At 51.1% G+C, this 13,778-nt stretch overlaps 5 protein-coding genes across 5 annotated transcripts; 1 reads left to right on the top strand and 4 right to left on the bottom strand.

Moving 5' to 3' along the window:
* Nucleotides 1–554: 554 nt before the first annotated feature.
* Nucleotides 555–2,268, bottom strand: L3040_002475 (uncharacterized protein; the record flags this gene model as incomplete). The annotated part of the gene is made up of 2 exons (XM_007289619.2): nt 555–1,969; nt 2,025–2,268. The coding sequence occupies 2 exons, from the start codon at nt 2,266–2,268 to the stop codon at nt 555–557; spliced, it is 1,659 nt and encodes a 552-aa protein (XP_007289681.2).
* Nucleotides 2,269–2,969: 701 nt separating this feature from the next.
* L3040_002474 (uncharacterized protein) lies at nt 2,970–4,466 on the top strand (the record flags this gene model as incomplete). The annotated part of the gene is made up of 1 exon (XM_007289620.2): nt 2,970–4,466. One exon carries the CDS (start codon nt 2,970–2,972, stop codon nt 4,464–4,466), a length of 1,497 nt encoding a protein of 498 aa, XP_007289682.2.
* Nucleotides 4,467–5,867: 1,401 nt separating this feature from the next.
* Nucleotides 5,868–6,947, bottom strand: L3040_002473 (uncharacterized protein; the record flags this gene model as incomplete). Its single annotated transcript, XM_007289621.2, has 2 exons — nt 5,868–5,916; nt 5,977–6,947. The coding sequence occupies 2 exons, from the start codon at nt 6,945–6,947 to the stop codon at nt 5,868–5,870; spliced, it is 1,020 nt and encodes a 339-aa protein (XP_007289683.2).
* A 3,327-nt stretch (nt 6,948–10,274) lies between these two features.
* On the bottom strand, nt 10,275–11,894 carry L3040_002472 (uncharacterized protein; the record flags this gene model as incomplete). Its single annotated transcript, XM_066155573.1, has 5 exons — nt 10,275–10,314; nt 10,389–10,710; nt 10,764–11,078; nt 11,217–11,309; nt 11,492–11,894. The coding sequence occupies 5 exons, from the start codon at nt 11,892–11,894 to the stop codon at nt 10,275–10,277; spliced, it is 1,173 nt and encodes a 390-aa protein (XP_066012563.1).
* Nucleotides 11,895–12,460: 566 nt separating this feature from the next.
* L3040_002471 (uncharacterized protein) lies at nt 12,461–13,722 on the bottom strand (the record flags this gene model as incomplete). Its single annotated transcript, XM_066155572.1, has 4 exons — nt 12,461–12,500; nt 12,551–12,857; nt 12,908–13,237; nt 13,317–13,722. 4 exons carry the CDS (start codon nt 13,720–13,722, stop codon nt 12,461–12,463), a joined length of 1,083 nt encoding a protein of 360 aa, XP_066012562.1.
* Between the last annotated feature and the right edge of the window lie 56 nt (nt 13,723–13,778).

Below are 13,778 nucleotides of genomic sequence, written 5' to 3'. Positions count from 1 at the left end.
ATATATTATATTCAATTAATGTAATGTAATGAGTCAGTCAAATGGATTCAATCCAGTATAATTCAATTCAAAGTCGAATGTAATATAATGCAGTATGAGAAGAGATGGGATAGGATAACGGAATGTGGTGTGATGTGATGTGATGTGATAGAATAAAGACTAGAAACAGACAGACAGACAGATAGACCAGACCAGACCAGACCATATGTATATAGATTAGTAGAGAGAGAGGTGGGGAGAAAAGTGCACTCCGTAGAGAATAGAGAAGGAAGGATATCTGTCAGCTCGTCCGGAAGACTCTCACGGGCTCTTTTGGAGATCTGTCAGGGACGAATGAGCAATATCTATGATGTGACATGATATGGTATAATATATACGGAAGAAGGCAAGTGAGATACACTCCCAGCCCGAAAGTCGCCATGATGATGAAGATCTAGTTAACCCGCTACAAAATGCTGAGAATCTAACCAATACAGATGAATAAGGTAGATGTAGACAAATAGATGTCCAACCCCCTCTTTTACTTTTCGGCGCGGAACGGGAGCATATCCCATCTACAGCCGCGCCTTGCTGTCTCCCCTCCACCCGGCCTCGAACGCAATCATCTCCGCCGCTCTCTCGCCGATGGCAAGGACGGTCAGCATGGGGTTGATTGTAGGCATAGTCGGGAAAACGCCCGCGTCTGCGATCCGGACACCCTTCAACCCTCTAATCCTCAGTTCCGGGTCCACGACAGCCATTTCGTCATTGGACGCTCCCATCTTCGTCGTCCCGGCAGGGTGGTATACCGTGTGTGCCACCCGTCGTCCGTACTCGGACAGCTCCTCGTCGGTCTGCACCTTCGGGCCGGGCGCAACCTCCTTAGTGAGCCACTTCGAGAAAGGCTCCTGCTTGGCGACTTCGCGGGCGGCTTTTAGGCCGGCAACGATAGTCGCGGCGTCGTAGCCCTCCGGATCGGTGAAGTAGCGGAAATCGAGGGCGGGCTTCACGCTCGGGTCCGCGGAGGTCAGGTAGATGCGTCCGCGGGATCTCGGGCGCGGGATGTTGGGCGTCATGCAGAACGCGTTTAGCGGCGCCTCATACCCGAGTCGCGCTGTGTTGAGACAGAACGGGATCTGGTAGCAGTGCATCATGATGTCCGCAATCGTGCCGTCGGGGATCCGCTTGGGGTTGAGGGCGGGATCGGTGTTGTTGACGGCGGCGTCCTTGATCTCGCGGCGCAGGAAGATGCCGGCGTCCGAATCCATGGTTGTCTGCGGCGGGACGGCCGCGTTGAGCTCCCACATTATGATACTCTCAGGGTGGTCGATCAGATTCTCGCCTACGCCCGGGAGGTTGTGAAGCACGGGGATGGAGAGGTCGGAGAGTTGCTTCTCGGGGCCGATTCCCGAGAGGAGGAGGAGCCGGCAGGTGTCGACTGCGCCGGCGCAGATGATGGTTTCGGTACGCGGAGACAGGGTGTACTTCTCGCCTGTCTTGAGGGTAATGTTCACGCCCGTGACGGTCTTGCCGGAGAGATTGACCTTGCTGACCCAGGCATTGGTCAGAACGGTCAGGTTGGGGCGCTTCTCCTGGCCGCGCAGGATAGGGTGGATGTAGGCTACCGACGCCGAGCTTCGGCGGCCGTCGTCGGGGTTGTATGCGATGCTGAAGAATCCGACGCCTTGCTGCAGGCTGCCCGTCTCGCGGATCTCCTCATTGAAGTCGCGGATGACAGGGATATCGAGGGCCGTCGAACACGACTCGATCCAGTCCTTGCAGACTTGGTTGCGGTGGCGCGGGTGGACAGGCTGGATCTGGTTGCGCAGGTTGTCGATGAGACGCATCATGGTCTTGAAGTCCCAGCCTTTGCAGCCCAGCGACTGCCAGACGTCGAGGTCATATTTGAAAGGGCGGAAGGAGATGAGAGTGTTGTGAGAGGAGCAGCCTCCGAGCACTTTGGCCCGGGAGTGTCTGATGTGGGAGTTTCCTGGACTGGGTCAGTACTTAGTTACCTGCAGATAAGGAAGAGCTTGATCTCTCACCCATTGGCTGCTCTACCGTCCCATAGTCGTAGTCGAGTTCACCTCCTAGAAGCGTAAGCCACTCCTTCAGCTGCAGCACCTTCTCGTTGTTAAAGTCGCTGGGGCCGGCCTCGATCAGGAGGATCTTTTTGCTTGGGAGGTACTCGGAGAGTCTGCTTGCAATCACGCAACCGGCCGTGCCTCCACCGACGATAACATAGTCCAAGTCCTGGGCCTGGGACGCCGAGATGAAATCGGTGGTCATGGTGATGGGGGGAGGTGGTAGGCAGTTCACAGACCGAGGGCGAGGGGGGGGTTAAGCATATGGAGATGGAGATGGAGATGGAGATGGAGATGGAGATGTATAAAGATGTATAGATATGGGAGAGGAAGAGGAAGAGGAAGAGGACGAGAAAGAGGAAGTGGAAGAGGAAGAGGAAGAGGAAGAGGAAAAGGGACCGGAACGGATACAAACCATGTCCATGATAGTCTAGCTCCAATCGTGGTCCTGGAAGCGGATGCTTGGTGGGTGGTAGTGGGAGAGCAGATGGAGGTAAAAACGTCGTCCACATTTTTGACCGCTAGATCGTAAGTCGTCTAGGGCATGAGGCTTGCCCCAGGTTTATGCTTCCTGCCCCTCTTTCAGGTCTCCACTACCACCACCCGATTGGCCAATCAGCACCAGCATGACCTCAACTCGTTGTCCCCCACTCTTATCGGATTCCGAGATAAAGGTCAAGTCCCATCCGGTCGCATCAGCCGGGGTAAGCCGACCGACCCTTACGGTCACGGTCCCATGCTACAACACTTCCACGCATCTCATCTGGTTCTGATCTCCACTTCGGCCAGGCCTTGGGGTAGCGGGATTGCCTCAAGACGGCTTGTTCGAATATCCTTTCAACACAAGATTCTGTCAGACTTATCATCGAGCAGTTGCACAAAACCAAGAAAGAAGACCAACCCATCATGGTCTCATACGCTCTTCAACAGCTCTTCTTCGACGGTAAACCGCAGAATGCAACGTCAGGGAAAACTTTCAAAAGCGTCGATCCCTCTACTGGAGAACCCATAGCAGAGATCCAAACTGCTGCCCCGGCAGATATCGACGCTGCCATAGCATCAGCGCAGAGAGCATTCCCTTCGTGGTCCCAAACACCCCCAATTGTGCGCACACGCATCTTGCTCAAAGCAGTCGCCATTCTCCGCGCTCGGAACGACGAAATCGCCAGGACAGAAACCCACGATAGCGGCAAAGCCTTCTCGGAAACAAGCGCCGTAGACGTAGTGACAGGCGCAGATGTGCTGGAATACTTTGCAAACTTGGTAGCAAGCGGAGGCCTCAATGGCGAGACTACACAACTGCGGCCAGATGCGTGGATATACACCAAGAAGGAAGCACTAGGCGTCTGTGCTGGAATCGGCGCCTGGAACTACCCCATTCAGATCGCACTGTGGAAATCGGCGCCCTGTCTCGCCGCCGGGAACTGCATGGTCTACAAGCCGTCAGAAGTGACCCCCCTCCACGGGCAAATCCTCGCCCAGGTCTTTACCGAAGCTGGACTTCCCCCAGGCGTCTTCAACATCGTGCATGGCGATGGGGCTGTAGGTGGATACTTGACTGCTCACTCAGGTATATCAAAAGTCAGCTTTACCGGCCAAGTATCGACAGGAGCGAAGGTAGCGAGTTCAGCGGCCAGCGGTATGAAATATGTGACGATGGAATTGGGCGGTAAAAGCCCATGTATCATCCTCCCAGACGCAGACATCGAAGCTGCCGTCGACGGAGCTATGATGGCGAACTTCTACTCTACTGGTCAGGTCTGTACGAACGGCACCCGCGTTTTCGTCCCACGCGCGCTACAGCCTGCATTCGAGAAGCGCCTTCTCGAGAAAGTGAAATATATCCGTTCACTGGAACCAATGGACCCGAACAGCAATTTCGGACCCCTAGTATCGGAAATCCATTACAAGAAAGTCCTCAGCTACATCAAACATGGCATCGAGGAGGACAAGGCGAAGCTCCTCTGTGGCGGCTTCTCCAAACCGACCGCCATCCCCTCCGGCTACGAAAACGGTTTCTGGGTCCAACCCACCGTCTTCACAAACTGCACCGACACCATGAAGATAACCACCGACGAGATCTTTGGGCCTGTCCTCTGCATCCTCCCTTATGACACGATCCCCGAAGTTATCAGCCGTGCCAACAACACTAAAATGGGCCTTGCCGCCGGCGTCTTCGGCAAGGACGTTAATCTGTGCCACGAGGTAATTGGCAAGGTCGAAGCGGGCATAACATGGATCAATACTTGGGGGGAGAGCCCGGCGGAGATGAGCGTGGGCGGGTGGAAGCTGAGTGGTGTCGGGGTTGAGAATGGCCGGAGGGGCCTGGAGGCGTGGGTGAGGGAGAAGAGCACGCTGGTGGAGGGGAGTGGGGTCGTGGGGACTGTGTTTGCGAAGTTGTAGTTGCAGATGGATGGACAGACAGACAGACAGGATCAGCTATAACGATAGATAGATAGATGATACCAGTACGGGGATTTTAATGATATGTGCTAGGGGTGGGCCGTGATCTTGCAGCGGCCAGTCTCCCACCCGTCACGATTATGAAATCTATAGCCAGCCAACTCGGACCCTCCCAATCCAAGAACTCCAAGAACTGTCCAAGTACAAGTCCAGAACAGCTGATGGCCCGCCTGCATCTGGCACCATACATACCAAATAGAGAGGAGCCACGGGCCGAGAGAGGCCGAAGGGGGCGTGATTTATAACTAGCGCCGGAAGCTAAGCAGTCGTCGAAGCGAGATCGGTGTAGACCTTTGTTCTTCCCTGGTCGACCTTCACTCTACTTTCTCCTTCGATTTGTCTCGACAACAAGACACGAGATGATGCGACTCCTCCGACCGCAAACTTGGGTATATTGCGCTTATCAGGAGCGACGCTGTGCGGCTATCGGCTGTCGGTGATTGCGACTTGAATCGGGAGAGGAGATAGCCAGTGCTATGTCTTTCTCTGCGAAATTTTTTTCATTGTTTTTGATTTGTTTGCTTGCTTTTTTTAAAGATTTGGGGAGAGCTTGCGAGTTGTTTTATTCAGTTTGCGGTCATCTGTTTCTTTTTCAGATCGACTTGGTTTTTGTCTTTGTATATGGGCATTCGAGATGCGAAGCTTGGAATTGTTTCTAGTCTTCGCGGCCCTCTATATTATTGTGCTGTACGTTATCCTAGGTCTGGCTCTTACTTTGGCGTCCCCGGCATCAGCTTCCTAGGAGGATGGATGTTTTGTTGTGGTACGTTGGAGTTCAAGTTCAGCCAAGAAGGTGGACATCCCCCTGTAGTACATTGGGGTTTCAAATTCAACCAAGATGATAAGCATCTCGTCCCAAGACATAGCCTTTCTGCGTTGCAGACCTTGACTGAGCATGATATCTCAGAACTTCGTCAATTCCTAGTTGGAGAGCGAATTAAAAAATGGCGAATCAACATCAGGTGTAGCTCTGCTGCCCATCTTGTTGGGCCCGATCCTTCTGGATGACAGAAGTTGTCGTGGCGCTCAACCCAATCTGAGCCTCGCTCGCTGGAGAAATCTTCAGGACGAGAATAGTTTGATGGCAGAATTGACATTCATTCAGTCGATACATTCAGAGTGGATCCTTCCTCTCTTGGCAAACCAGAGCCATTACAAGTTGGCCATGTAACACCCTGTCCGGCATACTTCTCATCTTAGTACCAGTTCTCGAACACACTTCATGTCTCATCTCATCATAACAATCGCACTATCCCTTCAGCAGGCCAGACATACTTTTCATATAATCCATCGTATCTCCTCTGATCACAAGGCTAGCACTTTCTTCCTCGTATCGAGAAATCAGACCAACCAATCTTCGGGGAGTACCAGTGTAGCGTCACCGTTGGCGCTGAAGCGCAAATATCAGTATAGGCTTCTCAAATTCAGGTGACGAATGAATGGAACTTACTCCGTCGGCTCCCGAATTTTGACCTTAAAATCGGCCCGGAGGACCGCCAAGAATGACCACAAGGCATCGCGGCTGCTGAATCGGACAGTGACTTCGGGGGAAGGCATAGTAAACAGGTATCCTTCGATGGCAGCGCGCTTCTTGGCGACTTCGGGGATGCAGGCAAAGATGATACATCCGGTCGCGTTTGAAGAGTTGTACTCGACGCGGGAGAGGTAGTCGCCGTAGATTATGAACTGCCGGTCCTCCACAGCAGAGATGTGTCTCCCCGTGCGAAGAAGGAAGCGGCGGTCTTGGCGGACGATTGAGAGCCTCTTGTGATTCGGGTTAGCCCGGACCAGTCGCTTGATTTCGTTGCTCTCACGATCGCTGCTGTCACGGTCAACGACGTGGATAGCAGTGATATCAAATTTGATCTGCTTGGCGGAATCGTATTTGATGCTCGCGAAGATGTCGTATGTCAGACTTCCGAGTAGATACTTGAGTGGCTTAACGGGTCTCGGAATGATGGAGCCCATCAGTTGCGCTACTTGGGCGGCCGAAGGAGACTCGTCCTTATCCTCGGGCTCGTAATCCCCATCGGAGTTGGAGTCAGCTTCGTATGAATATTCCGTTTCCGGAGAAGACTCTCTTGGGTCCAGTTCGAAGAGAGGCAGAGGATCGAGGTCTGCAAAGGTTGTGCGGAGAACCACTGCCGGGTCGAAATCGAGGGATTCTGCGGCGGCCCGCTTACGCTTCTTCTTCACGATGACAACAATTGTCTTTTCATCTTCCGACGAGACTGGCACTTCCCAGTCTGTCGTGTCAGTGGTACCCAGCGCCTCCTTTCCAGCATTGACGCTCTTACGCTTGCGGGATACTGGCTTGGGAGTAGAGGGCTCATTCAGCGCCGGAGGGGTGTTGTCCGGGGTGGGGAGTCCTGACAGGTTGTGGGTGGACGACATTCTATGATACATCAGAATGGAGCTCATGTTGAACGAAGGCCTCTTGAGATTGAGGCAAAGTCGAACCCCGAGATCGAGAGTCGAGAACTCAAAGAAGTATCTTACGTACAGAGCAAAACGGAAGTGTGTACAGCAAAGAGAGATGAGCTATCGAGCGTCTGGTGCAGGAGAACGACAGCGAGGTCAGGAGTGGTTGTTGTTGATGTTGTTTTTGAAGATCCCGATGCGGGGTGGTGAGGCGGTAGAAGGACGACTTTGGACTGAAGCGAGAGAGCCTAAAGTACCAAACGAAAAGCTATCAGTTAGTCGATTTCACCTTTGCAGAGTGTAAGTCGTACGTTTTTGTCAAAAGCGAGGTCGATGGTATGGATGTGATGGAGTTGAGGGGGGAGGTTGAACGGGGGAGGATGGAAGGGAAAGTAGACGTTGGCTGGAAACCAGCTAAAGAAATGGCTAGTCAATCCTGAACACAACGCTTCTTCTGGTCCGAAGAGACTGGTATGATTATGAGATTGATGATTTAGATGGATGGTACGGGTTCTTGAGGTAAGTTCTGCTTCCCCTGGAGGAGCTGGGTATTTACAGGCATGGAATTACGGGTTTATTCAGATGGTTATCACAGCAGTACGGACAGCCTTGACGCCGGCACACTCTACGGCACCTATAATACCTGGGGATTGGAAACCAATTCTCTGGGACTCTCCGGGTCGTTGTAATACGGCAAGTTGAACATCTTAGCATCCTGCGTTTCATCAGTCCAACATATTTTGAAGCCATCGCTTTTGTCGGCCTCCTGTTCTTTGACTCTGGTCACTGGTCAGATTTAGGGACTGGGCGTTATGGTCGTCAGTCGGCTGCTATCTATTATCAGATCAAGATGTCATGCTTGGAGTACTTTTCCCACACCAGCATCGTCCGACTGGTATACTAAAGAAGCTTGGCCTCCAAGCAAGATCTCCATTCTCTGTATATATTTCCGCTTCCGAGCCTTAACCCCTCTAGATACCAGAAATCAAGTAGTCTTGTATGAACCTATGTCTGCTGCTTCCTTCCCGTCAGCATCTCACCCCCCACCCCCCCTAAAAGCCTTGAAAATCAGTCTTCTTCCGCTCGGTCTCCGTAGAGGAAAATCTCTTCCGAGCACGAATATGTCCAAGCACCACTTAATCATCTCTGGACTTTTCAGTTTGGTCTCCCTCCCTCATTCATCTCAGCACTATAGCAATTGGTCAGTATCGAAAGCTCCAAGAATAAACACCGGAGGCTGGGACAATAACCACAAGTACAGCGCAGACGGACTGCCTACCTATCCTCAACAGCCCTGTCTTTCTTTACTTGCACCTTTTCCCATTCAGCAATGCCTCCTCGGCATCAGCAGCATTCTGCGATTGTATGTCGGTTTTACGTTGGCGAGGGGAGGGGGTCGGCATCTCGGCGCGCCCGTTGAAGTCACCTCTTCTTCTTCTTCTTCTTCCCGCAACCATAGAACTGAACTGTGGTGTCCAGCGATAGATCACGACGTCTCCTCCACAAGATCTCGCTATTCGGGAATATCTTGCCGTCAGACAGACAGACAGACAGACAGACAGACAGACAGACAGACAGGCTGTCTCGTGGCGGGGAGTGAGGTTTTGATTTGATTGGTTGTATTAAGCGAAAGTCAGCAAAGGAGCGCAACGTCGGTTACATCCGCAGATCAGATAGTGGTAATTGGTGCCCGGTCTGAATTCGTAGAGGTAAAGAACTTGTTGCCCTATGAAGTCTGGGGTCTTTTTGGGGGGGGGGGGACTTGGGCTTTAGGAGGTATAGTATCGGATGCGTATCTGTATTGCGTTTTTGGAAATTTGAAAATAAATATATATATATATAAAAAGGGTGAAAAAAAAAAGGGGGGGGGGGGGCAAGAGAAACTCTCAGCCCATCCGAGCTGGGGGAAGGAACACCTCCGATCCTGAGGGGGGTTTACTTTTTAAATCCGACGTTGTAGTCTCCGGACGACTCATCGCTGTCGAGTAAATCGGGCGCCGGGACATTTTTCCGGATCCTGAAACTCTGTGTTGGTTTTGTTGTCTTGCGAATGTACGTAGTAGGAAGGGGAAGGAAGCTACTTAGGTTTCGCGCTGGCGTCTTGTTTGTTGGAAGTTGGAGAGGATGTTGGGAGTTAAGTAAGGGGGAGGGTTAGTGGGGATTTTTGTTCGCCCGCCGGCCTGGGGAGAGTGAGTCAGTTCGATGGGATCTTGGGGAAGGGAAGGAAGATAGATAGATATCTTTGATGTATGATGTTTGATGTTTGATGTTTGACTATTCCGCTGCTTTACTTTTGGGTTACTCTTTTTCTCTGAGTGGACATGAGAGGATGTCTGGCTGGAGAAGGTTTTTAGTACAGGGAAAGGGTTTTTGATGGGTGAATGAGAGGGGGGAATTTCATAGATGGGATTCCAGAGGGAGGGGAACTCTAGTTTTGATACCGTCTATCGGATGGGATGATGGATCGCTTTCCTTGGCTATCTCAGGCACGATGAATGAGATGTCTGATTATCGTAATTATCGTAACGCAGAATTACACGACTAAATTAGACAAGCTCTGTTTGTAATCTGGAGCTGCTGTGCTCAGCCGGACTACCTACTCCTCTAGATCCGAGGTCAGATTAGTACTTCTACATTACATACATACATACATTAGCAGGGACTCCAGTACAAAGAAGAATCTCCAGCAACAACATTTGACAATCCACCTCGCAATTTTTTTCGTCTCGGCAGAATTCTCTTCAACCTGTTCTCACCCTCCAAAGTCTTCCCAAAGAAGCCCGCGTCCGTCGTGGTCGTTTGCCTTTGTTTTCTCCCCCCTTTAGGAACACCCAATTTCTTCTCACGTTTTACAATCTTCAAGAGATGATGCTGACGAAATGTAAGCGCGTCTTGTTTGGCTTGTAGCTGCGCCTTTAGCATCCCCTCCTGTTCCTCCTCCTCCAGTGCCAGCACGTCTTCATCTCACGTCCTCCTAACCTACTTATAATATCAAAGACTCGGCAAGCGCACTGTGCTTCTTTTTTTTACCAGAGAAGCTGTAGATTCAATGGCGCGATCTTTGCCGCACCCTCTCAAAAGTCTCTCCGCAGGGGAAACTCACACACGGCGAATGAAGCAGGGACTAAAGCTCTTATGACAATGAAGATTCTATTTCAGACACGACGGAGCGCTGGAAAAATTCGACTAATGTCTACCTTTCCCTTCCTTCATCGGCATGCCACAGAGACCTACACTCCCACACAAAAACAGACACCACGATGAAACCGAGGTTCCTCACGGAGCAACTGTTGTACCGCCAATGAGGCCAACACCACCAGAAGCCGATCAAGGACTTTTCATGGACCTAGGACATCCCTCATATCTGCTGCTTAAAGTTAGCCTCACCGGCGGAAGGAGAAAAGAAGAGGAAGAAGATTCATAACCACAATCGCTACATACTCAGAGAAATAAACAATGTCCTCATGCTTTCCCGGCCACTTGCTCTGCAAAGTATCCAGGAAATCATTCAGGACGTCCAGGCTCATGAACTTGATCCACACAGAGAAGTTATCCATCTGGAACCGTACGAGTTGATGCTGAGGATGCTTTGGGTCGTAGCAGTGAATCTCCCGCACATAGTCCCTCTCGATAAACCAGCTGGCCGTGCTTTCAAAATGCTTCGCATCTCCTCTCCTCTGGAAGACCGGCCCGACCATTGTGTACCCAAAAGAGAGAAAAAGCTTCTTATCGGTCTCGCTCACAAGCTCGAGAGCTTCTTCAGCTACGTATATTTAGCATCTGCCTGGGAGTTGGCGAGGAGACCGTATTCTATACCTGGAGCACCTCTTCTCTTGTAAAAAAGATGGGTAACCTCAAAGCAGTATCTCGGGTCGAGTTTGAGCACCGGCTTGGGAGCAGCCGTTTTTGCTTTCTTCAGGGAACTCTCTTCCGATATGTCCATCGCCGCAAGACCCACTGTGTCAGAATCGGAGAAGCGGTGCAGGCTCTGTAGATCCGAAAATCGTCTTTTCTCTCCACGAGAAAGGATGTCGTTATCATTAGCTGCGGCAAACCCATCCATCGGCTCCCTAGGCGGTGTCATGATATTTAAATCGGAGGGATGAAACACCGTTTTTCCTGGGTCTTGTTCTATCTCCTCAGGAGCAATGAAGTTAGCCGCGGATCTTGTCGTACTCGTATGTTTCGGAGATGATTTGGGGATTTGCCTATAGGGGGTACTAGCAGTCGCCGGGCTCTGGGGGGAGGTAACGGGTAAAGAATATGTACCGCTTGCCAGGACAAGGCTAGTTTGACTCATGATAACGTTGAACCATTTTTCCTTGTTCTCCCAATCCTCAATATTTCTGGCTTGCTGTATATCTACAGACACCGTCAGCTTCTACGTCTCTCATTTCAAAGACTACGGGCGGGGAGAATGGCCAGCTGGTTTCTTTGTCTTTGGCTTCCTGAAAAACGGCCCCCGAGCAAATCGACAGAAGCTTTGTGGTACATGTTGTTATCCACAAACTTGGGAAGCACGACTGAAACTGGGTGCTGCATACCTGCTTCTTCCTTCTCGATATCCGCCTCTAGCTGGGCCTGCTCTTGATCCCATGCCGCTATAAGATTCCTTAAACAATCCATCCCCTTTGTCGAATATGCTTTGAGAGCTCGAGAGCGTTCCTTTTCCGCATCCGCAAGCCCCTTCGTGTGCCTCTCCGTCAACCTCTCCATCTCCTTCTTCTGATTCGCTTTCAAAAGCTTCAATCTATCATCTTCCACAGTGATCAACTGTTGGAGCCTTGCATCGGCGCGATCCTCCTCCGTTTTGAATTGGTCGTCTATCTCCGTTTTGAAGGCGGCTCTCTTTCTCCACGCTTCCTCGTTGCGGATACTGTCCTCCTCATTCCGCCTCAGCAGCAAAGCTTTGATTTCTTGGTCCAGTACACTGCGATATTGGTCCATTGCTCCCTGCGGGTAGGTCACCGGTACCGCTGGGAACGTCGTGCGATGATAGATACGAGGTCGAGAGGATTGACTGCCGTGAAGAAAACAAAACAGCTTCGGCTCCCTTACAAGAAGATGCAGGCCAAGCGCCTTGCGGCTATAGATCCAAAAAAAAAAAGTAGAAAATGCCGAATGTAGTACCGATAACAAAAGCTGACCCGAGAATCTGGGGTCAAGTGAACAAACTCAAGCTGATTTACATGCCAGATAGGTCAGCACCAGCTCCGGGTCCTCCCAAGAGAAACGGGAAAGTGTGACAGAGATTAAAGTTCGAGTCCTATCGACAAGGGCGAGTCTAGTCCATCAATAGGTGGGCAATGGAAGCAGCGAGGCGTCGGACTCACTCTGGACCTCTTCCAAATATTTGTTCGTCGTACATTCCTCTTTCGCTACAATTATCAACAGCCTAGACCAATCCACCGCAGCCATCAAAAGTAGGTCCCGAAACAAGCCAAAAGCGCAGCCTCATACTCTCGTTCGATTCAATCGCCAAGTCAGCGCAAAAGATTCGAGGAGCTGGATACTCAAAGGGCGAGCAGGCTATCTGGAATCCCACGGTAAGATCTTGAAAAAAAGTCAGTTCGAACAGTTTTACCGCCAAAACAAGTACTCACCTTGCGAAAGGGTAGACGCTGACCAGCGGGTATCTCAGTCTGAACCCTTCCAGAAAGTCATCCAGAATGTCACTGTTCTTGAAACGCATCCATAGAGGCCATAATCGATCTGAGTCTAGACGGATGCAAGCTATGCAATGAGCTCTGTGATAATCGATCTTGACCCTGTCTTTCCCATCAAAAGACCAGTCTGCGGCGTCTTCGACGTCTTGTGCACCCTTCCTCAAGAAGACCGGTCGGTATGTCGCCTGTACAACTTGTAGGTAAAGTGATTTGCTTATTGTCTCCGAGAACTCTGCCGAATTATCTAAATTCATGGTCAGGATCTTGTAGGCACATCGAATCGGGGGTAATTACCGAATTTTGGACCCAAATGGAATCGTGAGACTTCGTAGAGCTTCTTCAGATCTGGGCCTTGCGAGGCTAACGCAATACTTGGGCGCCTGACAGGGACTTGACTGGTCGTCGAGTTGTTGGGTTCAGAGACAGAAGAGGCGCCTGCAGGAGTACCGTGCCGTCGCTTTTCTTCTCCCTGACCTAGAAACGATGGTGCGGCTGGTCTCTTGGTGATCGTGGACAAGGAGTTCGACATGCTGCCAGTGCCTGCAACACCAGAATCCGAATCCAGAAGCTCTAACATTTTCTGCTTAAACTCCTCATCTTCAATGGCCCTGGCTCTGATCGAGTCTGTGTCTTGTTAGCCTCATGCCTTTTCAAATATCCCACATTCTTCGCAACGGAGTTGTGACGTGAACATTTTACGTACCATCCTCCTCCTGCAAGATCTCCTCTTCCATACATTTCTCAACGTCAGCCCACAATCTCTCAAGCTCTTCCATCTCATTGGCGATTATAGTCTTGTGAACCTTCATGGCTTTTTGTCGTTCCATTTCTCGCTCCTTCCAATCTTCCTTGTGCTTCTCGTGCATCTCCTCCAGCTGAGAATCGTGCCGCCGTCTGAGATCTTCCATTTTTCGCTTTTCATCCTCGACTGCTCTCTTCTTTGCGGCTGCGGCTCTGGCTTCCAAAACTCGAATATTCTCAGTCTTATCCTTTATGTACTGGTGTCTTCTTTCGTCGGCGAGCTCGTTTCTCACACGGTCGTGCTGTAGTCGTTCGGCTTGAACAGATTGTCGCCGCCTTTTGAGCTCCTGGTAACCTGGGTTGTCCATTCTTGCTAGTTGGTATTGCGTGTATTACCGGGTGAGATCCCAAGATGGATGGTGAC

This window comes from Drepanopeziza brunnea (assembly GCF_022702325.1).
Source record: "Drepanopeziza brunnea f. sp. 'multigermtubi' strain 214-2 chromosome Unknown ctg3, whole genome shotgun sequence".
Taxonomy (NCBI): Eukaryota; Fungi; Ascomycota; class Leotiomycetes; order Helotiales; family Drepanopezizaceae; genus Drepanopeziza; species Drepanopeziza brunnea.
This window is presented reverse-complemented; position numbering and strand designations above follow the sequence as displayed.